General features: G+C 35.3%; 1 protein-coding gene across 2 annotated transcripts in view; it reads left to right on the plus strand.

Moving 5' to 3' along the window:
- LOC120782526 overlaps positions 1-27,877 on the plus strand; it is a 66,822-nt gene that overhangs the window by 14,551 nt on the left and 24,394 nt on the right. For both annotated transcript variants that reach the window (XM_040114836.1, XM_040114837.1), the window contains exon 2: positions 15,050-15,086. In XM_040114836.1, coding sequence (XP_039970770.1) covers positions 15,050-15,086 — 37 coding nt within the window. The remainder of the gene's footprint in view (positions 1-15,049; positions 15,087-27,877) is intronic.

Here is a 27,877-nt window from a genome sequence, read left to right on the forward strand (position 1 = left end):
TTGCTTTTTCCCAATAACGTTTTTCACACGCGATTACTTTTTTTTATATGCGCCGCGTTTGTTCTGTGTGATTTGAAGGATTTGATGAGTTGAGTTGAAGGTTTAAGGTGAAAAAAATTGGTGAATTTGTGTTTATTGTTTTACGTAGTGTTTAAAATTGGCTGTGACTTTGACCACAAGATTCATGTAGACAATATAATTCTGTTTTGCAGGCATCTGCTTGGAATATTTGGAAGATTAGTAGCAGCGATACTTTGGCACAGCTGCCGCAAGGCGATATTTAGCCTTCTGCAGAGGAATTTATATGTTTTTAGATAGATCGCAAAGGTCGTAAAATATATCCGAGGCCAAAAAGTCAAAATTTAGCCTTCTGAAAAAAATCATATGCTCTTAGACAGGTCACGAAGACCTTTTTCAATAAAGTATACCCCTTACACAATGTTTATATAACTTAATTTTCTCTTGTTAGCTAGCTATATTCTCCATTTTCATTATAATTATCGCTCAAATTTATAGTCCTCTTGTTGGTTTAACCACACACCACTCTTGATCAGGAACTTGTTTTTAGTTACAAAAATGTTTCAGCTTTGTTTCAAAAATATATTTATATTAGTATAAGGTTGTCAATTATCTCCCTTCCGCTTTTTTGCTCTTTATTCAATGCTTTATAAAAAGTGTTACAGTGATCGGATTTAGTTCAAATATGCGCCGTTTCGTTCGATAATCTGTTTCCATCTAGACGGCAACTTCATAGCACCCCCCTCGTAGAAGCCCCCTTCTTATTTGCGAAGTACTCGGACAGCCACTTTTCACAAGCATCTTTTGAGTTAAACTTTACACCAACAAGGGCCATCGCCATGGACAGGAACAGGTGGTAATCACTTGACGCTGGTGGATGTGATAAAACCTTCCATCCGACCTCCCGTAGCTTCTGACGAGTCATCAACGAAGTGTGTGGTCTAGCGTTGTCCTGGTGGAACACTACACCCTTCCTGTTGGACAATTCTGAACGCTTCTGATCGATCGCCGGTTTCAATCGGTCCAGTTGTTCGCAGTAGATGGTAGAGTTAAGCGTCTGTCTATATGGGAGCAGCTCATAGTGGATGATTCCTTTCCAATCCCACCAAACACACAGCAAAACCTTCCTGGCCGTCAATCCCGGCTTGGCCACTGTTTGGGATGATTCACCGGCCTTCGACCACGATCGTTTTCGCTTGATATGGTCATATGTGATCCATTTTTCGTCACTTCAAAAATCGGTCGAGTTCGTTCCGTTTCAGCAGCATTTCGCCGGCGTTGATTCATTCCAGAAGGTTAATCTCACGGAACGTTTCTCTAGCGGATTTACTTTCAACGAAAGAAAACTTCATGTTTACACGTCTATAACTATTGAACGCAATATCCAAACTAATCATGCAAAGCGTCGTTTTGTAGGTTATGCCAAGACCTTTCAAAGATGTATAGTATTGCCAGATACGAGCTCTTTAGCGCTTTGTATATAGCCACGAATTTCAAACGACAAAAAGGCGGAAGGGGGATATTTGACAACCTGATTCACCAAATATATGAGAGTATCGAATCGAACAACCAGCTGATATAAGTAAATCACACAAAATGGTATAAGCAACTATAAGTTCATTGTTTTGTATTTTATCATGCACAACATCAAAAATGACAGTTTGTGTAATATATTTGCGAATTTCACAGTTGCTGGAGTTGGCACCCACCATTCAACAATTACTGACTTTTCAAAATGCCCTCGTAATGAGAAAATACATACATAGCTAAACTCTACACCATTCAACATCCGTGTGTTATTCAATTGTAGGAAAATCCAAATCGCAAAAATCGGTTTACGTACAAGTATATCACACCTTCTCAATCAGTGTTTAGTCTATTTATTTAGCGGCTACAATTGTTTTTCGCGAACAATAAAAACTTTCCCAAATTCCCAAGCATTATAATGATTCATTGCATTTTTTATTTATTTCTGGCTTAATAGCGCTATTCGCACGTTTTCGTAAATATTTACAATAAAATTCGATAGGTTAGTGTGGAAGTTAAATAATTGCTTAAAATAAAAAAGTAATAATCCACAAAAATTTGCGAAAATAATTCAAAAGAATTTCAACGCTGAGTTGAAACCGCCGCAAAGCTATATTTGGCCGTACAAAGCGCGCATCTCAGGTTTCCAAAAAAAAAAAAGAAAAATTGGAAAAGTTTTGTATTTCACGAAATTTTCACTCCAGCAATCGGTGTCAATTATTTGGTATTTACATGCGAAATTATGTGTGTACTATGTATGTATATAGCGCTCCTTTACACCGCTGCTGTGGTGTTGATGACTACTCAATCATTTCTTGTGTGTTATTTATTCAATTAATTTGTTTTTGTACACATGCCTGTGTGTGCAAGTGTGTGTAATGAATGTGGTCCGTCACTCCTAAAATAGTTTATTTTACATTTTTTTGGTCACTTTGTGTTTGTTTATTAGACTTTCGGCGCGTCACAGCCCGGCGGTGTGGTCGCGTTGCAAGCGTTTCGTCGCTCTTTCTGAATTCGTATGCATTCCGTTCTAGGTGCAGGCGAAAATCGATTTTGATTTTTGACACATTAAAAAATGCGTTTAAATATAAACATGGCACACAAAAACAGCCAGTACTTTGAGTAGCGGAGAAGAGAGGCGCTTGAGTGTGCGACCAAATAATTACTTTGTAGTCAGTTGGGTACACTGAGTGAAATATTCAGGTGTATACGGACAACTTTAAAAATAAAAATAAATTATTAGGTGCATGATGGCGAGACGTTCTTCGAAGAGGACTCTGGCGTTTTTGATACTAGCAACCGGAAGTCACACGCCAAGCCTTTTCAAGTCGACTACATGCGCTAGGAATGCTTCAAACCAACAAATAAGTGCTGGATGACAACGTTTGACCTCACGTTTCCAAACCCTTTAAAACCTACCTGGAAGTGTTTAAATGGGATGTCCTTCCCCTTTCGCCATATTCCCAAGATATTGTACCGTACGCTTATTATTTGTTCCGTTCTCTGTCACATGGTCTGGCTCATAATTAGTTCTACTCACAAGACGACGAAGAAAAATGGCTTGATTCTTGCATAGCATCACAAGATGAACGATTTTCCTGTAATGATTTTCGAGCTTTGCCAGAAATATGGCAAAAGGTTGTGACTAGCGTTGGGCAAAACCTCGAACAATTCTTTTGTAACCGTTTCCTTACAATAACATTGCATTTGCATTACGAAAAAAAAAATCAGAATTTAGTTGAGCACATAATATCATTAAAATAAAATAAAATGAAATCAATATTATTCTAGGAGTTAAAAGTAAATGTTTTTTCTACTCTCAACTATGGTTCATTTAATTTGAGCGGTTTTTCAATAAATGTTTATAGCGAAGTAATTTTATGAGACCTATGTCGAGATTCTTTCCTGCTGATGGCAATTTTTTGTTACTCTTCATTATCCTTGCCCCCTTTCAAGCTCAATGAGGAGCTGTATGGAACGATCTTTTTTGTGCGCCCAATTTGGTTGTTCATATATGTATATTATATATATGTCTTTATTTCTTCGATTCGCTGGAGAGTAACGCTTGGCCAATCGAAGACAGCTATTAATGCCTTCTAACTCTCCGTAATTTTTCACCATGATCTTCTTAACTGAATATCTCAGCTAAAATCGTTCAATGGAATAAAAAGAATATTTTATTTTATTTCATATTAGTCTCCGCTTCCAACATAGCATCTCTTTTACCTCATGGTCCAAGTTTTTAAATATTTGTATTTTATTTTTCTAATTTCAAGCATTTACGAATTTTCTGAAGGTGGAAAGACAGTACGGATACCATCAATATTAATTAACTTTTTTAGTAATTGAACTCCATACAATCGTGTATTTCAGATTATTATTATATAATTTGTAACACCCAAAAGAAAACGTCAGCAGCTGAGTCAATTTTGCTGTGTCCATAAATCCAGTATATATGTAAATGAGCTAGTTCCTCAGTTTTTGAGATATCGGTCTGAAAGCTTGCACTCGTGTTTTTCTTAACAAGAGACTCATTTGTTGAAACCATTGATTTCGGACCATTATAGCATATAGCTGTCATACAAACTGAACGATCGGCATCTAGTCCTTGTATGGGAAATTTTTTCATTTGATGAGATGTCTTCACAAAATTTGGCTTCGGTTATTGTCTAAGACATTAATGCAATCTTCGAAGAAATTGTTCAAACCGTAACACTTTAGCATATAGCTGTAATACAAACTGAACGATCGGAATCAAGTTCTCATAAGGAATCATTTGTATTTGTGATGGGTATTGTAGTTTCGGTGCAACCGAATTTATCGTTTTTTTCTCATTTTTTTTATCTGTAGCTTTTTTATCTGTAGCTTAATAAAAATGCTTGAAGCTTTTTTATTTTCTTCAGTGTACATCACAAAGTAAAAAATTCAGCCAGCGAAATTAATTTGGATATTACCAATGATACAATTTCTCTGAACGACTAAAGATGCACATAAAATGTCCAATAAATTATTCTAAAACACATAAATGTGCAAGAGAACATACATACATACATAGTAGCTATTTGCATATAAAGTTAGTTCAACATGAAAAACACATTAAGTACTGTTCGCGGGTAAAATCTTTGCTCTAAATTTTGAATTAATTTAGTTTTTTAAAAAAAAAAAAAAAAAAAAAATTGGAAAATCATATGTTAGAAGTGTATACAAGCTATACTTATATTTTCATTCTAGATAAATTGTCGACTTTAAATTTCAAATGAGTTACAAAATGTTTAACCACTACTTACCATCAGACAAAGCCATTTTTAAAGAAGATATGTTTTTTATCTAAAAATACTTTATTCAGTCAAATCATGATGATTTGACGCGCTAAGAGGCTTTATATCAAATTTTTATAATTTAAAATTTAACATTAAAATATCTTGAATAATTACGAAGTGGACTTAATGTGTTTTTCATGTCAGCGAGTGACGAGCTCTAAAGCACATAGCAATAAAGCAAGGCAATGAGTTATAATTCAGCTTGCATGTAGATAAATAATATATACGCACACTTGCATATACATATGTACGTACATAAATAATATGTAATATTAGAACCAGCAAATAAAGAAAGAACGAAATGTGCTTGTATGTATGTCTACTGGCTTAAGTGTACCACAATTGCTTACAAAGCAGATGCGAGTGATGTGCAAGCAACACCTAACAGCAAATACTCACGAGTATGCAAGGCAAAAACCACAGCAACAATATCGTGCTGAGACCACAACAACAATATTAATAGCAAGAATTGCAGTGAGGTGAATTGCAGCGCCTGCTGATGAATTTTATATAAGTATGTACATATACATATATAAACAATAGCAAATGATTTAATTACGCACACATACTTACATACATTCACGCATATAAATATACACACATATGCATATATGTGTTTATTTAAATAAACGTTGCATATTCTGCTTATTTTGTCGAACTCTGCAGCCGCCAACGTTTATATGCCGCTGTCGGCGTCGCTGCAGTTGTGGGCGTTGCAGCCTTTTCCGTTAGTAATTAGATACGCTCTCATTTTTTCATCGAGTTTTTGAGTTTTATGCTTTGTCTTTAGCCTTTAATGTGGTTTCTTTACATCTGAATGTCTCTCCTTTCTCCAGCATATTGGATATAAGACTATGAAAAATCTTAGCTCAAACTAGTCTCTAACTAGTTTTCTTAAAGGGTCACAAGGGTTTTGTCGGGTAAAAAACAGCTTTTTTCCTAAAATTTTTTTCTATTAGATTTTTTTATTTATTTTTCTAAATAGATTTTTTGAAACCCGTAAGCCCAAGTAACCTTTTAAAAACAGGTAAATTCAGTGGAAAAGTGCTGATTGAAGATTTTGGAAGTGCCAGGCAATATTAAGTATTCTACGAGTATAGTACTATATGTTATTGTAATTGTAATAAGAAACATATCCTAGAAAGAAATGTAATAAGTTTCTCCGCTTTCAATCATAGTTCCCCAGCTCTTTCGCCATAATTATTTTTAATCGCTTAAGATTCCTTTATAGTCTTTTTGAGGAACGTCAAGTTAATTACCTTACCTTTAAGTTAGCCACTTTCTCTGCTAACTTCACCAATGTTTCGTGGTAACAAAAGTGCTCATACTTTAACTTAAGTATGCTTTGGTAATAAGTTACTGTTTATTATCGGCCTAAAGTCAGACTTTTTAATTGAATCAGGATGACTAAACTTTCGTTTTGGTTTTCACTGAATAAACGCTTTCAATAAAAATTAAGTTGAAAATTATTTTCTGATAACGAGTATCTTCTTTATGTTAATATATTCTATCTGTACTATAATTATTTATTTTTTTAATATATGCATTCAATTCCAATCTTACGTTTTTTTTGGGACACCCCTTATATAAGCTTCGTCAACAGAGTTGATCGAATCACCTTGGAATCATTTCCTAACGCAATAATTAATCTGTGCAAATACTTGTTTTTAGAGTAATCTTTGAATTTCAATTACTTGAGAGGGTGATAAATAGTATAATTTACACTACTTAACAAATCTGAAAGAAAAATTTGCGACTGATGTGCTAATTTGTATGTGGGATCCTGATATACGTAATCAGGACACCTCATAAAAGGTAAAACATTACCAACACGTGAAGCTATTTTTGTTATTTTAGTAAATTGTGTTCGTTTGACCCCTACAATCCTTGACAACAGCACAAAAATATTATGCAATAGGAAATTTGTACTATTATTTTTGGTCTTAGCAATTCAAAATTAGCAAGAAATAACCCCTAAAAGACTATTAACTAATGTTAGTAGGTTTTTAATCGATTGGACTGTGCCGGAATAATTTTGAGTCTCGATCTGCTAAAGTAAAAAATTACTTTCATTTATAAGGAAAAATGCATGTAAAAAGTATACAGCAATTAGAAAAAAAAACTAACAGTTTTTGTAACAGTGAACTACTATTCTTTATTTATAGTCAATTGTGCTTTTGCCATGCGGCAACGCGAGTTGGGCTATGGCTACAGATAACCGAAAACGTTGCCTACATTTTGGCGATGAGTTGTAAATCATCACTTTTCGATACAGTTTAGCTTTTTTTTTTGTCAAAAATGTCTCTTAGAAACTAATACAGATTTTGTTTAATAAATCGCGTTACTTCTCAATAACTATTTTATTATTTTGCGAACCGACAAACCATTTTGAAACACTTCGAATTGTTTACGCTGTTCGGTGACTCACAATAGCAGTGCGTTTTGGGTATTAATATAATCAAATTGAAATTCTTTACGCACTAATTTATCATAATTTTTCTGGAACATGATAGTTCAATAGAAAATTCTGTTATAAATTAAACAAATTCGTGAAAAGGCGATAAAAGTAGGCTACAGCTGAGCGCAAATAAATTGTAGACAACAGCTAGGCGAGTGCCGAGAGCAACAACATAGCACAGCGAACTATTAAAAACAAATATAACAACAAAGTATTAATAGCTGGGGAGTCGCTGAGGAGCGCGAGATCTCTGCTGCCATCGGTGCGCATGTACTCAAGTGGTTGCGACTGTAGAGCGACTGAAGAATGCAATCTACGCACATGCAAGATTTCACCAAACACCTTGGCAGAAAACACTAAACTAGCACAGCAACAACAATAATCACAATCAAAATTAAGCAATCAACAGTTTGGAGATCTACAAATAACATTGAGAATTTATTAGCGCTACACACAGCATCGCTGCGTGTTGTTGTTTTATTGCATTTTTATTAAAATTGTTGAGATTATCGTTGCTGTTGTTCCACAAGCTGCTGCGTCTGCCGTTTTTAGTATTACTGCGCAGCATTGCTCTCTTCTGTTTTCTGTAGTTTTGTTCAGTCATTTCGTTTAGAACGCGCGCCTATTTGACCAATGCCGCGCGCTGTCACAATCGCCGGGGCGTATGCGTATTGCCACGCGGTCGCCCGGCTGCAGTTGAAAGTGGTGCGCGTTGGTGCTTGCACGCGAACACACATCGCACATACGATTTGGGAAACGCGCGCGTCAACACTTTTTCTCTAGTTTGCATGTGGGCGTTGATAGACAGGGCGTATGCGCGCTTAAAGGTACGCTAACCTTTTGCATGCTGTGACCGCGCGTTGAACTTTCGGTCGCTTTTTGCGCGTGTTTATCGCTCCTCCCAGCGAATTGTTTGCAATTTTCCAATAAAATATAATTTGTTTGCTTTCATTATTACTTTTGTAATGAAATTTTGTATTTATTTATGTCTGAGTATGCTTTTGTTGAGCTATTAAAAAAGTAAACGAAGTAAACAAGCTAAAAAAATATGTGAAATAAATTTCGCTACTCACTAAATATATACAGACATACATAGGTATATATGTAGCCACGCGCCACTTGGGCGTACGCCGGTGGAATGCCTCGTGAAGCGCCAGCATCCCGCAGTCTGCGCGCGCCCACCGAACGACACGCTTACACGGCAGGCGTTTAGTTCATGTAGGCTTTTTGTCTGTCAGCCAGCCAGTCGCGTTATAAATGTCGCGAAAAAGCAGCGTGTTCTAGGCAAATTACCATTGCGTTGCAGCACATGGTCACACACACACACACATACAAAGATATATGCGTAGCCAAAAATACGCTCTCACATAGTTAATAAAATCGTAAAAAAAGCCTAAACGCCTAGTGAAAGTGACAGCTAAGTGAGTGTGCAAGTAGTGCGCGTCGTCGCGGGCGCAGCGCGTATGCGAACACAAATAGCATAGACGAACGAAGTGTGTTTCAGCAAATAATATCTCCTTATGAGCTACTTTTACGACTCGGAGTAAGTTAATGATAAATATAGATATTAAAAAAAAATAAAATAATTTATAATTAACGAGTTGAGGCTAAAAGGTGCTTGTACGAGTTGCCTCGTTGCAGATTTACCGACTTATCAGCAATATCTGTGTGTTTCTTATATTCTCTGCGTTTGTTGTCGGGGAATTTTCTTTAGTCTTAGAAGAGATTGTGTGCAGTTACTGAATGTATTTTGTGATTTAAAAATGTTTCAAGAGTTTCAAAAAGCGATTAATATTGAAATGCTATGTATTGCTTTTGTTGTTCTCATGGCACAGTGTCTCCTGCGTAGTGATGCTGAGATACTTAACTCTTTTATTCTTGAAATCAAGGAGTACAAATGATTTTCGCGCGTTGGTATCATAGTATCATATATTATAAACCAATAATTGGTTGTGAAGTGTTCCTTGTACGATCTGCTATTATAAGATTCCGTTAGAAGTTTAAAGTGCAATAAAAGGGCTTATCAACATCATTCAACGCCAGCAGTGGAATATATTATGCAGTATTGAATGTATGTATATATATTGTGTGACGTCATTTTAGCGTTGCTCCGAGCGTGCATAAATTTTGTAAATTTTCCGCGGAGTCGTCAAAAGATCCTTAATAAATATGTATTATATCAGTTAGAGCCGTTTGAATGTTGGACAAGAAGTCAAAACTAATTTTTTCTATATTTTAAAAGTAAATATTTATATACTCTCTCTCTCTCTCTCTCTAAACAATCCGAGAATGATTAAATGAGGATGAGGATATACAGATAACTACCACTGAAAGCTTTGTTATTTATAATATTTTTAGACCAGTTGTAGTAACATTTAGGTTATTTAAAGCCAAAAAGCCTCAGAATAAAAAAAAAAATAATTCTTTAGTTTCAGTTTTTCAATTCTTTAATTTTAATCTTTCAATTCTTTAAATTTCCAAAAATTTAAAATTTCCTAAATTTTTGTTCAAAAAATTTATGCACACAAAACCTTCAAAACCGTCAAACCGTCAAAAAGCACAATCGATCAGTGCAACGTCAAGCGTTTGGAGAAAAAGCAAATGCAAATTTTCAAGTTCAATTTGAAAACCTCTATCATATCTTACAAGCAATTATTTTTCCATAAATATTTTGGATTAAGGCCAACATTGCGAAGCGATAACCACAAGCCGTTGTGAGAAATTTTTTTTCTTCACACCTAAGAGCGATTTCCGGTTGTCATAAAGAGGAAAACACTTACGGAGAAATCTTCAAACAAAACGAAAAGTATGAAAACACTGCATGAACTGTAAATGTTTAGATGCAATTCAAAAATGATATTTGCATATATTGGCCTCCAGAAATGACCTTGATTTGTATACATTTCATTTTAGAAAACAATGAAATATACCAAAAACATTTTGAATTTATTATGGAATTGTCAGTTTTGTATTACTGTATTATACCATTTCCTAATTTTCGATTGTATATATAGTATAATGTTGTTTGATTCAATTGGGTTATAGAACTTCGGTAGAGATGGCTTGGTGTACGGTTAATTGCTTAAATAAAACTTTTTGATACTTTATGATTGAATTGAAAGTTTCGGTACTTATTAAGGTTATTTAACACCGGAAGATACTCTGGTTGGGGATCCATCTATTGTATTGCTGCGTTCGTAACTCTTAGGGACTAGTTTAAATAAAATTTAAGCAAGGCTTTAGCTTTCATATAGGAAATATTGGGTAGTCGAAAAAGTCTCTTCGTATTTCCAATCAAATTTCAATTAATTTTTTTTTTATATTTATAATAACAAATAAATAAGCAAATATATACTATTTTGGTCGACTACTCAACATTTCGGAAGCGACCGAACCATTGTTGTGCTGCACGAACTGTGATCGGTAGCAACCCAGATATACGACTGTAACGACATCTATTGACAAAATACGAAAAGACTTTTTCGACCGCTCTACAGTTTCGAGAAGTCAAATATATACATTCTTTAACATTTATGCTCAAAATATAGTCAAAACAGTCGGGTCTGTGAAATGGAAACCATTTGAATCTTAAGCAACCTGAGGGAATTGGTTTAAATCTTGCTTCTTGATACAAATCATTGAAAAATATCAGTACTCTCTTCTCTTCTAAGAAACACAAACAAGAGCAATTATGGTTAGATTAGGTTTTTGAATTATAAATATAAAAAAAATGAAGTTTGATTAGAAATACGAAAAGAAAAGAAAATAAAGAAATACGACTACAAATATATGCACCAAGGGTGTTCAAGGATCGTGCTGTTAGGCGCATAAAGTTTCTTCTTCTTTTTCATCTTATATAATCTATAATATTTACTAATATGGTCGTTACGTAAATCTTCAGGGACTGATGAAACCATCTTTCGTTTGCATCACGCTTTCATGCAAATATGCTTCAAGGAAGAGGGAGAGAGAGAGGGGAGATAGAGGTGCTGACAATCAGCCAGATATGCAGCTCCGGTGTACAGAGTAGTTAATGCTTTTTGTGTGAACGCCTGTGGCGGCCTCGTTCTGCTTGCACGTTGCCTTTATGTAATCACAATACAATGCCCACATCGGCAACACCAGTGATGTTCGTGTTGTCAGCGGCAACAACACAGATATTGTCATCGCCTGCCACACGTACATGTGTTGCACATGTAAGCGTGCATTAGTGAAGTAAATCTTGTTGACAACGCTCACACACACAAACACGCACACGCACACATATGAATATGTGTGCAGAGGAAGGCGTTAGCTGATTATTTGGTAGATACTTGATGATTTAATCGATAATCAATGAAACATGTGCAAGTGTGCGCTTGTTTGTGCGTGTGAGTGTGTTAGTGCTAGAAATTGAACTCGTGCACGCTTTCAGTCATAATTAAATGAGTATGTTGCATGTGGCTGGGCCGGGTTCAAGGAAGCACACACATTGATGCGGATGTGGTAAAGGATGCACGGCGCTGTGTCTGATGCAGCTTCTGCTGTCAGAAATGTCATTGAACATCCGCAATGTAGCAAACAATGGGATTTAAATATGTACATGCTGGTGATATGTAATGATTACAGTTCAGTGTATGTGTGCTTGTGTTTTCACATGGGCTGGTGTGTGTTCGTTGTTTGTAGTTTGTGTAAATATATGTAAGTTATGTCATGTGTGTGGAATTAGGCGGAAGGACACTTTTTGTCAGCGAAATTCTGTCCTCAAAATGATTTGCTGAGAACTTGGCTGTCGCCATGCATTTTTTGAAGGCTTTAATACATTTTTAATTTTTAAATAATAAGACAGCTTTAAGTTTTGTCCTCGGGTAAAAAACAGCCTTTTTCAACATTTTTCTCATATAAAAAATAAAATATTTTATTAGAATTTTTGATTGCTACAAACATACACTATTAACAAAAAAATTCTGAAATTAAAAAAAAAATATATATTTTAAACTCGCCCATTGGGACGCCGTTTCCGGTAACCCCTCGAAAATAAATGCGCCTGCGTTGGCAGGGTAACTCCTTACAGGATAATCTAAAGTGAAAAAATACGTGTTTTAGTTAAAACCTTATATTAGAACTTGGACGAAGGATAAAAACTGAAAATTGGATTTTTGGCAGACATTTTTATAAAAAAAATTAAAATTTAATTTTTTTTATCAAATAGTTGTAATCGAAAAAAAATCCTTCGTCCGAGTTTTTAAGAATTGTACTTCGCAGACCCGTGTAAAATTTTATGAAGATCGGTTGCGTAGTTCTCGAGAAATCTTGCCAACCGACTTCAAAAAGACAGTTTCGAAAAAAACGCGTTTAAAGACGGCGAACTTAGCCTAGCTAGTCTCAAGCATACAAGTTCTCAGGGCTGTATCTCCGAAACTATTACCCGGATTAACTTGAAAATTAAGGTCAATATTCTAGAGGTGTTGTAGAATTTAATAAAAAAATATAAAAAATCGCTATTTTGAAACCTGTGAACCCATGTGACCTTGCAGTGATTTTGGTCTCACTCTTCTTCTGATGCTTCTTATCGGCTATGTTCGCTATATCCTGAATGCTTCAGCTCAGGATGAAACTAAGATGCATTGGAAACGGGTTTTCAAGGGTAGAGAATATCTGCATTTTTGTTGGCTGGCGACAATAAATGTTTTTTGAGGAGTTCAAGTGTCTAAATCTGCTTTTCTTCTTCTTCTGTGGCGCTACAACCGTGGTGAGTCATGAACACATAACTTCGTCAGTTGCCTCAATCCTTTGCCTGCTCTTGCTAATTGAACATCCAAAGTGTAGACATGTCGCTATGCACTTGGTCTCTCTATGGGATGCGTGGGCGCTCTTGCTTCCATTGTCCACCCATGGGTATCCAATCGAAGGAGTTTTTACCTGGAGCATCGTTTTCCATGCGCACAGTAGGGCCTAACCAGCGCATTCTTTGGATTATTAACCTCTTAAAAAAGCCCGTGTCGCCGTAGAGCTCATACGGTTTTTGGTTCCATTTTTTTCGATATTCACCGCTCATGCCGACGGCTCCAAAGATCTTGCGAAGAACAGTTCTCTCGAATGCTCCAAGTGCTTTCTCATTTCGGTTCGTCATGGTCCGTGCTTTTGCGCTGTATAATAGGATGGAAATAATTAGAGGCTTATAGAGTGTAAGTTTTGTTTGTCGTGATTGTCCACGGATCTTTAGTAGCACCTGTTGGCAAGAGTTATTCTGCACTTGATCTCCAAATTTAGAATATTGGTGGAGACTAAACTGGTTCCGAGATATAGAGAGTGTCTAAATCTACTCGAGCGATATATCTGAGCTATCATTTTGTCTGCTTACGTGAGATTTAAGAATGTTATATCTTCAAAAAGTACGACAAACAAATTTTTTCATGTTACTTGCTAGTTTTCTCTTATCTCTGTAAATGACATATGAGACTATGTGATTTCCACTGCAGTCGGGTCTAACCGGTGCGTATTCCGTTTTATAACAATAAAAAGCAATCAACTTGGTAGCATTAACCAAAACTATTTGAGACAAGCTTTACATATAGCCACAGACAATCAAAACGTTTTAAAAGTCTTGGAACTAAATCTATGTACTTTTCGTTTAAGAAAGCAACACATTTAGGTTTGAAAACAGAGAATATATGAAATACTTGGATATATTTTTTATGAATACGCAAAGAGTGAGGGCAATACTATAATGCATATCAACACATGAGGAAGTCTACAATTGTGCTTATGCTTTCATTTCATGTTTAGTGCGACCGTTTCTTTAACTTCCGGTTCAACAGTCTTATGTGACAGATTCCTTAAAAAATAGCTCGACTTTATTAATTATGTATCTGTATCCTTTTCTGGGTAAATTATGGGCAAAACTTTGGCTATACTGAGTCACGTGAGAAGATCTGAGGTGAGGTTCTCAATGAAATTTAATAAACTTTATGAAAATGACAAAAATTTTTGGTATTGAGTTACTATATTATTTAAAATCTAGTATGATGGTTCTGAGTAGATGTTTTCCTACAAAACGATTTCAGGATTTGTTTGAAATGAGCTGTGATGTGATGTTTATTTCATTTGAAGTCAGTTTGTTGGGTTTAAATAAAGGTTAAAAGTAGCAACGGCAACTGAAAATATGAACTTACACAAATCTCATCCACGATACGACAATCGATAAATACTCAAAGGGACATGTCAAAATTGAATGTCTTTGATAAAGAGCAATATACCGTAAAATCGACGCTAAGAATATGCTAAGCAGAAAATAAACAAAAACAAAAAGCATACACAACTCTTAAAACAATAAACAATTTAAGCATTTGGAAACAGTTTTCTATATCCAAAAAAAAAAAAACAAAAAAACAAAAAAGAAAGTAAAAAATCTTGTGCTCAAATTAAATTTTCTTATTTCTTTCTTTTCACCCAACGCTGCACCATGTACGTATTTGCCGCTGCGCTCACCCTAATGTTTATTTGGATTTACTATTGTTATTTATTTCTGTCCCAATTTCTTGCGAACTACCAATTGTTCATGCTCATTCGTTTGGCTATTTGATTTTTTCTTTCGTTGTTGTTGCTTGTACTCTTTACGTTTTTGTTTTGTTTTCCCCATTTCTTTTCAATATTCTTTTCTTCTTTCGGTTGCTATTGGTTTCTGTCCATTTTGTTTTTATTCGTACATTTTGTGGGGGAACCTAACGCAACAATATGCTCCGAGAACGAAGACGCCTCGCTCATTACAAGCTCAGCAGCAGGTAACTTTTAAACATATACTTACAAATATATATATATCCATATATCTTTATCTTTTAGATTTACAACTATATATTTTTATATTTCTCTTTGTATACATTTTTGCAGTGTAAATATTTATTTAAGATTTACATTAATGCCGTTGCCATTTGATAAAACCTGAGGGAAATTTTAGGAACGCAAAAACACATAACCGACCACGCTTACGAAAGCCAGTGCAAACACCTGCCCACATCGCCGATTTATTAGCTTTCGAATTTTCAGCTTTATTTAGTGCGATGTATATTGGTTCCGTGTGAATTATACCGTAAAATTATAATACTTAATTTTCATTTTATTGGTGCCTTAAATGTCGACTTATGACTTTCTTGTTTAAAAACGGCGCCAAAAAAGCAATTTCGGGGGATTCAAAAACCACATAAATGCGATTTGGCAATTATGAAATTGAAACATTCCGTAGTGTGAGAGCATTTACCATTTTCTGTCTAAACATGAGCATATTTGTTTACCAATTTTTATTTTTTTTTAATCTGACCTCAAGAGGTTTCAAATCATATATTGTCATTATTTTTGCTTTCAAAAGATGACAGTAGATTTTATTGTCGAGTATGTTTTGGAACCTTAAGCCCTCAAACGCTGATAATATTGCAATTTGTTTTGAAAAATCTGAAAAAATAGTTGTTAAAAGTTACGGAGTTCCACAAAAGTATGCGTCCATAAACTATGGTTTTACATTGTGCCTTGAGCCGATTTCAGCAGCCATATTTGTGGTAAATGATTCCTTTCCATAAATTCTAGAAACAGCATATTCAGGTTGAGATATCAACATTATCTCAGAATCTAGTCGCTCGGAAGTCGTGATGTGTTTTCCCACAAAAAATTTAGATGAAAATTTTAGAGTTCCTCATAACAAATATTTTTTTAGCATATAAAGAAAATATTAGACTTCTTTAGAGTATGACATATTAAACTATAAACTATAAAAACTGTAATACAAATCGAATAGTGGTGTTTTCTTAGCAGGCAGTGTAGTGTTAATTAGTTATGGTTACCTCTCGCTAATTCTTCTTCATTTATTTATTCGAAATTTTGGCCACCTCTACGTCTTAAATATTATATTTTCTGATCACTGCTTGGTTAATGAATTGTAATGGGATCTTAAAAGCTGCATTGTTATTATTATCCATCATTAGTTTTTCGAAAATAATCTCGAGAAGAATGGCATCCCTTAAATTGATGTGTTGAGTTTAGAGATTTGAGAGCAAAATTCAAATATCAATACACTGTTCGATAACTGTTAAACTTGATAGTATGTGTTGTTGCTTACACTTAAATGATTGTGGAATGAGCTTTCAAAAGTTTTGAAAATTTATGTTTGAAATTATAAATTTTGTCCACAGTATTGTGCTTTAAAAGCTCTCAAAGAAATATGAGAGCATAATTCAAATATCAATACACTGTTAAATAGTTTTTAATCTTGATAAATTATGTTGTTGCATGGGTTAAAGAATGAGCTTTGAAAATTTATTTTTGAAATTAAAAATTTTGCCCATAGTGTTGTGCTTAAAAAGTTCGCTAACAAGATCGCAACGCATCTCCGATTTTGTACATAATGAAAAGCTAGCAAATAAAGCTTTTAAGGCTTTTAGCATATTTAGTTGGCAGTCGAAAATATTTTTAGGCCAATAAAGCTTTGCAAGCTTTATTTAGTTAGCAAAACGCCTAAAAGCACGCAGTGATTATTGTACGAAAGCATAACTTATCAACGCTTTAAAGACTCAATGATGTATGCCATAGTGAAAATATGGCAACACTGCCGGCTTACATATATATGTATATGAAATAAGCAGACCCAAATTTACAGCAAAATAAAACAAAAACCATCGCTTTCCATTAACAAATGACAGACAACTTGTAGCAGATTTATATGCATTTTGACGAGCGCGCCGCATTTTAATGCCATAATTCAAGCGTAAATGGCATGTAATCTCCCATTTGACATTTTTACAAGTTCTCATTAATGCTTTAAATCCAATAGAAAGTGGCCAAAATAAACAAAAGAGGGGCATAAAGGATTTCCAAAGAATATTACAAATAAACACGTGTTTAAAATCAAATAAATAAATGTGTTTAATACCGTCAACCGCAATTTGGTGCTTGTATGTGTTTCTACAAATCCATATTATAAATTATGTACTTATACAATTTTCATTTCCGCTTTATTTTGTTGGTATTTACAACAATGAGCTAGCATTGCTGTCAAATTTGCGTCAAGCAAGTGATAATTATTTAAGAAAAATTTAGCCACTGTATTTTGGAGCCTTAATTGAAATATGTAGATGTGTATGTGAAGCAAATTTCACACGATTTTTTGGCACGTGGCACGAAGGCTGTAACAATTGTCAAAATTATGTCACAACAAGCACAATCTAAACATTGCAGTTGTGGTTTGGTGTACAAGCACCGTTACAGTTTTCGAAATAAGGCCATGAACAGCAAGTGTCGCAGAGCTTTCATTACAGAACACATACACACACATATGTATGTGTGTATATGTCACTTTAATTATTCTGGTTTGCTGTTATTTGGCAACTTTTGAGCATGAAAACAATCAGTACGGGTTATTATTTTAATTAGAGGCACTTGTGACAGTAAAATATAAAAAGAATTTACAGTCACTATGATTTTAGGGTAGAAGACACCTACCGATGCTCGTTGTTATTGTATTTTTTCAAATGAAATTAGAAATCGTTTCCAACAGTTAAGCTGTAATATTGCAAATTACTCATTGAGTATTTAACTAGTGCTAATTTAACCAACAATTACTTTCAAATACCTCCGGTAAAGGAAGCAGTTTCATCAGCTGATAGCTAGCAGACAATGAAGGCTATTATAATGCTAAACATTTATTAAATTCTTACGAGCTGAAATTACCTCTGATATTTTCCCTTTGCATATGAATATAAGTGAAATCCTTTTAAAAGCGAACTAACTTAAGTAGGCAGGGATAAAGTATAGCAAACGTGAAAAACGATTATGACTAAGAGACTAAGCTATTACAATGAAGTGTAACTTTGTATGCCAGTACCAAAAGAGGGCTCAAAGCAGCCCATATCGTCATCAGAGAGTTTTTAAAACATATATGTATATAGATCGGCAGAAGAGTTGAAGATAAACAATGATACCTGAACACGTAGGAGTTCTCCTCAATGGCTTGTGGCGTGACGAGAGAGACTAAATAGTTACATTGATTCTTCACCTTTTTGTTGACGGTGGTCTCTATTTGGGCAGAAAATTTCGTGTACGACTTCTCTGATTTTATTCCACACGAAAGTGTCCCATCTTTCCGTTAAAGAAAAGCCCATAGTGAAGGAAATATCGCAGCCGTTCAGGCCAATGCGAATCAATCCCTTCAACGTCGTGCTGCAGAGTTGTATCTCTCTCCGATGACAAGATCGTTTTGTGGTTGTATTTGGCTCTGTACGCAATATGATTGTTTTGGTACAAGAGCTGGAGCCGACAGACCATTTGAAGTGTCGTAGCTTTGCCGTTTGGTCGCTGGAAATGATAGATAACGATTTTCATCGAAAAAGCTTCTCAGATCAGGCCCATTTTCTTCAGCCATGAGGCAGGAAATGCAGCTATCCTTAATAGCGAGCATTAAAGCACGAAGTTGCCTGACTTTTTTTCCCTCGGAATTTGTCGAAATCGAAGCGTACGATCTCTATTTCTAGCAAAACGGTGCGCCGCCTCATGTTTTCCGCTGTTAACGAGTCAATGTCGAGAAATGGCACAGTCAAATGGCCGTCAGAATCATGCAATTAACAACTCGGTATAATTTTTTCTGGAAGTGTGTTAAATCAAATTAAAATTTTAAAACTAAGGGAAAGGCTTACGTCAATAAACCAATAACCTCACGGCGTTTTAATGGTATAATTCAAGGAGAATCCACGGCAGATAGCTCCTTATTGGTTAAATACTGATATTTTCGTTTGACATCGAACCATCGATGAAAATTCTTAGTTTTTAGTATATTTTCCTTAAGGTTATTTTGAAAATAAAGTATGGACCTTTGACAATCTCAAGATAAACCTTGTGTGAAATATCGGACATGTTGAAAAAGTAATGAAAAGTGGACACGACGACAATCATATACAACCAAAGTGATACTTGTATATTCTTTAAGCCTTTCTTTAGACTAATTTTATATTTTTAATTGTAAATCAAGTTACGTCGAATTCGTCGTAAATATGAAGTAACACAAATAAATATATAGCATACCTGTATGCAAATCACACTATACATACATACATTGTATTCGTTTGTTTACTTTGGTATGTACACAAATAAATAACAATCAAATTATAATGCAACTTTAAACTACTTGAACCATGAGTTTGTATAATAACTCACATATTTACTTTAATTAGTAGCGTTAACTTTGTAATTACGATGTTGCACATTGCTATCTATACCCACACACACCTACATACATATTACAACTCAAGTGAATATATGTTATTTGATGCAAAACTCCACTTGAACTTCTTTACTAGTGTATTAATGTACACACTTTACGCAATAAATTGATTCTCATAACACTTAACAGTGAGTATTTCAGTGAAAATATCGCTTTTGAGGATAATTAAATTTTAATGCGATTACAAAAGTCTTTTTTTATTGTTGTTGTAAAAGTAAAAATAGCAAAAATAGCAAAACTTGCAAAAAAATGTAAATTGTATTGTTAAGCATAGTTTTCAAGTGTGTGGGTTTTTGCATTTTTAATGGGGTTACGCCGTGGCGGCGTGAGTTTTTCACTTTAATGATGAAGCGTTTTAAATATGTCGATATTTATTTATTTATATTCATTATGAATTTGACGCTGAAGCCAAATGGAACTTTTTATAATTTGTGGCATATGTGTTTGTAAAAAAATATTATTTATAGAATTAAATTGACTATAAGTGTTTTTTTTATAAATTTAATTCCCTTGTATTATCACTTTACTGAGATGCAAATTCATTTGCGGTTAGGTAAGGTAACAACAAACACGCGTGGCGTCCAAAATAGAGAGAGTTTTATAAATACACTAATGTTTTGAGATATTAAACTGTAGAGTTTAACATCCAGTATTCATATATATAGATTATACATAGATATTTGATTAATATGCATAAGCCGACAAATGGTCTCTAATGATGCTTTAGCTCTTCTAAACACTAGCTTTAAACATTTCATCTTCTTTACTGGCATACACACCGCTTAGGCGGTTATAGCCGAGTTAACAACAGCGTGCCAGCCCTTTCTGCTTTTCGCTATCTGGCGCCAATTCGAAATACCAAGTGCACTGTTCTTCTTCATCTGATCTCGCGAAAGGAGTTTCGGTCTTTCTCTTCCTCTGTTTCCACGGGCGAGTACTGAATCGAAAACCTTCAAAACTGGGGTGTTATCATCCATCCGGACAACATGTCCTAGCCAGCGCAGCCGCTGCCTCTTGAGTCGCTGAGCTATGTCAACGTCGCCGTATATCTCGTACGGCTCATCATTTCATCGATTTGACGATGCCAATGTGCAAAGGACCATGAATCTTGAGCGGATGGTAACTGGCGACGAAAAGTGGATCACATACGAGCATATCAAGCGAAAACGGTCATGGTCGAAGGCCGGTGAATCGTCCCAAACAGTGGCCAAGTCGGGATTGACGGCTATGAAGGTTTTGCTGTGTGTTTGGTGGGAGCGGAAGGGAATCATCCACTATGAGCTACTCCCATATGGCCAGACGCTTAATTCTACGATCTACTGCTAACAACTGGACCGCTTGAAGCAGGTGATCAACCAGAAGCATTCAGAATTGGCCAACAGGAAGGGTGTAGTGTTCCACAAGGACAACCCTAGACCACACACTTCGTTGATGACTCGTTAGAAGCTACGGGAGCTCGGATGGCAGATTTTATCGCAACCACCATGTAGCCCGGACATAGCGTCAAGTGATTACCACCTGTTCCTCCATGTCCATGGCGAACGCCCTTGTTGGTGTAAAGTTGAACTCAAAAGAGGCTTCTGAAAAGTGGCTGTCCGAGTTCTTCGCAAATAAGGAGGGAGGCTTATACGAGGGGGGTATTATGAAGTTGCCGTCTAGATGCAAACAGATTATCGAACGAAACGGCGCATATTTGAACTAAATCCGATAACTGTAACACTTTTTATAAAGCATTGAATAAGAGCAAAAAAGCGGAGGGGAGATATTTGTATGTATGGAAGGTTTAATACAGCGCCATGCATATATTGTTATATGTGACCTGGTCTACGGAAAGGGGGCTTAGGTGTCAAAAAATCAATTTTCACTTTTTAGTTGATTCGGATGGAAGATGAGATGCTTTTTCACGTGATAGAATCACTAGTTTTCGCACGTTAGCTCCCTTTTCGTAGACCAGGTCACATATATTGAAAGTTACAAGCCAAGAACGAGGAATAGTGTGCTAGAATAAAGTACCTAAAAGTATCATGGCATAGGCATAGTTACCGTTATTGCAATTACTAGTAGTAAGAGAGAGTCAAAGGTGTTATCAACTCATACAAACATTAATGGAAGGTTGCTCCATTAATGAAAGGTAAATTTAATTATACAAGATTTTTCCGTTTCAAAAATTCAAAAACATTAAGGATTTTATGAAATTAATTAGTCGAGTCGTTAAATATTCACCGCCTACTGCGATAAAAAAAAATTTAGTGAATATGAAATAATTCAAATGTTATGACATATGTATATTTAAAATGCAGTATTTATGGACGCCAATTTTTCCAAGAAAAACATGAAATTAGGCGGTGGCTTTATAAATATTTCGCTTGGTGTATAGTACTAATAATATTTCTGCTCTCAAACCTACGCTCCATACTCTACTGTTAATAATGTTTTGAGAGACGCCGTTGAGAATTTATTGCTGATGTTATTAATTTTGTTATTTTAGCGAGTGTTCTTTTCGCACTTACTTGAAAGTGAGCGTGACAAAAAGCAACCGTCCTCGTCAATATGAACATATTTTCGATCTCATGCGCTGCTGTTGGAAACCAGTTTCGGAACAAAATTTGTCCTATAGTGTAATTACTGTTATATAGTTAATTTCTATACTAAATTTTAAACTAAATTTGTTATTGACTTGGTGTTGGGCTTTATGCTAATAAAAATACAATTTAAGGAGTAAATAGTTTGGCGACTTTCCGCTCATTGGAAATGCGCTCAAATAAAAAAGCTCAAAACGAAAAAGAGCAGCCGCTGCAAACGCCAATGATTTGTTGCTTTATTGAGCGTTATTAAAATATTTTCATTAGCACAAACAAATAAATACATAATGAGCGCGCACCATATTTTTCGTCTACAAAACGCTTCCGTCCACGCTCTACGCAGCACATACGCGCGTTTACCATATATATCTCAGATCGATTTGAGCTAATGAATTTTTGTTGGCCTTTGATTTTATTTTATTTTTCGATCTGCCACCATTTATTCTATACAATAGTAGAAACAACAAACGAACGCGCGACCGCTCACTGCCGCTATTCAGCGAAATCGTGTCCAATGGCAAAGCGATCGTTGAAACCACATCGAAATGCTTAATAATTTACGGTTGCGGCTGCCCTGTTGGTAATGACGACGACGTCAGCCGCGTACACCGCTGCCAAGCGCATTGGCCAAAAAGTGATCCCGCACAAATGTCAGTTTTTCGAAACTGTCAGTTGGCGGCAACACGGCATTTGTGGCGCGTATGTGTTTGTTAATAACGGCATTTGGACGCGCCTGCTCGGATATTGGTTTCAGTTGTCATGATAACCAGATCGAAAAATTGGTAATTCATATGCGGACGTGGACCCGAGGACGTGGTAATTATAGCAACGTTGTGTTGCATTGAAATTCGATGCAAGTGTGTGTGACAAGTGTGGCAAAATATGTACAAAACGCCAGCAAATATTTATGAATTTGTGTAGAAAATTGTGAAGCTCAACTAAATAGTTTATGCCATATTTTTAACGGTATAAAGTGTGTAGGAAATATAAAAAAAAATGTTGAATATACTCGCTGGAATTGCTCATTGCTCATTGATTGTCTGATTTACTGAATTCGGGCAAATTGAATTCAATTTCACTTGTAAAAAGTGAAATAAACGAAAGAATATTGATTTTCTGTGCAACGAGCAAGTTTAATGAAAAGTTCGAAAAATCGCCAACAGCAATATGGAAATTCCAGTCGGAAAGGTGGCAGCAGCAAACGTGAAAAGGGTTCAAAGTATGAGCGTATTTGTGTGTTTATTTATATATTATATAAGTGTACTTATGTGCATATGTATGCAAGTAACTAAAATGATTTCAAGCTTATATGAATTGTGACGCGCTAAAATAAGTTTAAACATCAACTACAATAGCAATATTTTTGCAATTCATTCGAAACAAAAATAAACGAAAAATAATTCATATGCACAGTAAGGCTATTTGGATAGCATTATTGCTTTTTAGATTGTTTTATTAGTTTTGGTAACAAACAAATCCGCTTATTAATTCGTATATAACTGCAGTTGTGCAATATGTCCGCCATCACACACACACATACACATAAATATACAACTACAACGGATTTGATATAAATATACATATGCATACATAAAGATATGTATGTATGTAAGGCTTTCGTGGATTGGCGTCCACTTTAGAAAAAAGTTCTTTGTATTTGATTTGCTCTTGAACTCGGTCTAAGTGATTTATTTCTGCTTCTTGTGCTTTCAATGAAATGAAACAATTTTAAGTGGTTGTTGCTGGCTTGTTTCACATGGTCATTAGCATATAAAAATATACTCATAATCTTCATACATACAGACGCTGACACGCATGCATTCATAAAATATGCGGCACTCATCAAGTAATGCAGAGGATTTCTCAAAAAACAGCCTTGCAAAAGATACCCTTTAGGGAAGTTAACAAACTTTTTTTAATTTGAACTCTACAGTTGCGTCAGTAGAAAGCTTAAAGTGTTCAAATAAATATAACTGTTATATTTTGCCTTAAAATTGGAACTAAAACACTGTATGAAGAATTACGAACTTTAAAATTTTGTCCCGAAGTTTTAATAATTCGTACAAGTATTGAAAGCTGAGCGCATGAAGCACAGAACCAGTGCACCTCTTCATATAATATATGTGACCTGGTCTACGAAAAGGGAGCTAACGTGCGAAAACTAGTTTTCTGGAAAACAGCTGTTAAAAATAAACAGCTCGTTTCGTTAGTTTCTCGTTATCTCATTAATTGTTCTCCTTTCCAGAGGCTTCAAGGACGTCCAGTAAGTGTTGTTTTTGGTCGGAATATTATTAAAGTTCATCGTGTAAGTTGCTAGTCTGGAACATTTAAAAAAGTAACACTGAAGAAGTGACGTTTACTCTAATACCGCGCAGCTACTGTTGTCTTGTTTTCATTCGTCTCTCTTTCCGGATTTTCTGTTATCACATTTGTGTAAGTGTTTCTTTTCTTTTTAGATTCTATCACGTGAAAAAGCATCTCATCTTCCATACGAATCAACTAAAAAGTGAAAATTGATTTTTTGACACCTAAGCCCCCTTTTCGTAGACCAGGTCACATATGATATTTTTCGTCTGGAGATTTACCTTATGTTTGAAAAGCTTCTAAGTACTGAAAAAATTTGATAAAACCAAAGCAAAAGCAACGAAAAACCACTTACCCACAATGCATTGGTATTTTAAAATATTTATGTGAAGTAACGTTGAAAAGACTGCTCCAACTATACAGAAAAAGGCTTAAAAATAGTGTTTATGTATATTACTGACAACAGCAAACGAGATTCTTTGAAAACTTGTGCGAAATTGGTTTATATTAAATATGGAATCTCTTGATTATTCGCTTAAATGCATTGCAACACTGTGTTAGATGTTTCAACATTTTTAATTTTTATAAGTGAGCCATCTGGGAACACATTTCTCAACTAGTTATAACAGTAGTCAGATAAAAAGATTTCCATCATCTCAAGGCAAGCCAATTTTATTAATAAAGTTTACACATTTACGTCTAACTTACAGAGCACTTTTAATAAGAATTCCCTTGGTTTGCACCAGTTAATAATACCAGACAATCGGCGGCGATTTATTCATTGATTAGTTTTCTTATGAACGCCTTTTACCTATAAAAATGCAATAATTGTTTCTGTGACGCTGGAAATCTACTTAAAACTGTTCTATCCAAGAGGTTCCATAACTTTTTTAAATAAGACAGGCTTATTGCCAGTCACACAGTTATACAAAGATCCAGCTGTTTCTCGAATATTGTTGACTAGTTTCTAATCTGAGACATTATTTACTTATCTGATTATTCGAACGGAACCGAAGAGTTCTTAGAAAGATCTAACCGACATTCGATGAAATTAAGTAGGAACAAGAAAAAACGTTAACTTCGGTTGCACCGAAGCTAAATACCCTTCCCAGGTGCATTTCTGTTAGTAACTATATTGTTCAGTTTCCAGGGCGCATGAAGCTATATGCTAAAGGTTAACCGATCTCAATCCCAATTTCTTCGGAGATTACATTGTTGCCTTAGAAAATAACATATACCAAATTTCGTGAATAAATCTTGTCAAATGTAAAAGTTGTGGGTACAAGAACTTGATTCCGATCGTTCACTTTGTATGGCAGCTATATTTTATAGTGGTCCGATATCGGCCGTTCCGACAAATGAGCAGCTTCTTGAAGAGAAAATGACGTTTGTAAAATTTTAAAACGATATCTTAAAAACTGAGGGACTAGTTCGTATATATACAGACAGACAGAAAGACAGACAGACAGACGGACAGACAGACGGACATGGCTAAATCGACTCAACTCAACATACTGATCATTTATATATATACTTTTTGGGTCTCCGACGATTCCTTCTGGGTGTTACAAACTTCGTGACAAACTTAATATACCCTGTTTAGGGTATAAAAAAATATCATGTATAAACTGTTTCCCTAATGGTGACCTCATTGACCCAAGTGGGAATGTAGAAAACACTGGTTTCTATGCTTTTTCAGCAAACCCATCCATCAAAAAGTTGTTCCACATTGGGTCATACTTTCCAATAGAGAACTACGGCTTATTAAAATGTTAATTGAAAAGGTTTCAAATGGCCGGTGTATTAATTTGATAGCTGTTTCCAACAGTTTGTTAGTTACACAATATTGAGTGAAGCAGCTTTTGTTATTGTGAAAAAATGGATAAAAAGAAATTTCGCGTGTTGATAAAATATTGTTTTTTGTAGGAAAAAATAGAGTTAAACCAAAGTCTTGGCTTGGTGATTAGTTTCCGAATACTGCACAAAGAAAATTAAATATCAGGGATTGGTATGCTAAGCTTAGACGTGGCGAAATGACCCCCGAAGTCGGTGAGCGTCGAGGAGGCTCAAAAGAGGTTGTTACCGACGAAAACATCAGAAAAGTTCACAAAAGAATTTTACATAGATGAGCGTAAAGTGAAGTTATTCGAGATAGCAGGCACTATTAAGATATCAACTGAACGTGTACATCATATCATTCACAAATACTTGGGTACGAGGAAGCTCTATGCAGTGCGAGCTCATTTTTGTCCAAAAACAGCGACAGTTTAATGATACAGAGTCGTGTTTAAAGATGCTCAAGCGTAATAAACCTAAATTTTCTGCATCGATCTGTAACAATTGCTAAAACAAGGCTCCATCATTTCACTCCAAAGTCCAATCAACAGTCATTTGAATGGACTGCACAAGATGAACGCGCTTCTAAGAGGACAATACCATACCAATCGACAGGCAAGGTTATGGCGTCTGTATCTCGGAATACGCATGAGATAATTTCTACTGACTATCTTGAAAAATGTAGGACCATCAACAGCGACTATAACATAGCATTACTGGACGGTTTGAAGGACGAAATCGCCGAATATCTTCAAATTTGAAGAGAACGAAAGTGCTTTTTCACCGAGACAATCCATCGTCTCACAAATAAGGAAAACGATGACAAAAATCGGTGAATTTGGCTTCGAATTCCTTCTACATAAACCATATTCTCTAGTTCCATTGATTATTTCCTGTTTTCAGAGCTCAAAAGAGTGCGCACCGGGAAGAAATTTTCGTCGCATAAAGATAAGAGTGCCGAAAATGAAGCATATTTTGAAGCAAAGGTCAAATTGTGCTACAAAAATGACATCGAAAGATTAGAGGGTCGCTATAAGCAGTATATCACCCTTAAAGAGAACTATATAAAAAAAAAAAAAAATTTTACAAAAAAAGAAAATCTTTTACTATCATAGGCCGCGGACTTTTCAATTGACCTGTCATTTTGATAATGGGCATGAATTCTGAGTCTAAATATGCACGTCTAAACTTTTTGTGATGGGTCTTCAAAGCCTCTATTCTCTGGAAATACAAAAGTATTGTACTATCTCATAGTTGAAAGGACCAAACGCGTTGAAAAGATCGCGAAAAGTTACGAAAGACTGCTTTAAGGCCATAATTCACATTTTTCTTAATGGGGTTTAGAACTTTTCCTATTAAAAAAACAATTCTATATGCTTGTAATGATCGGACTGACATTATAATTATATCGATTAATTCGAGTGAAGAGCCAACTAAGTCAATGAGTCTGAACATTTTATTTCTTTTTTGTACATCAGCAACTGTTTATGGTTAGGCAAAAATGGGGCTTGTAACAAGGGTTTGAAAAGTATAAGGATGTGTCACCAATCACTGCACCCCGGCGACCAAAACGAATGCATGAAAAGTTGTA

The sequence above is a fragment of the Bactrocera tryoni genome, chromosome 1 (genome assembly GCF_016617805.1).
Source record: "Bactrocera tryoni isolate S06 chromosome 1, CSIRO_BtryS06_freeze2, whole genome shotgun sequence".
Classification (NCBI taxonomy): Eukaryota; Metazoa; Arthropoda; class Insecta; order Diptera; family Tephritidae; genus Bactrocera; species Bactrocera tryoni.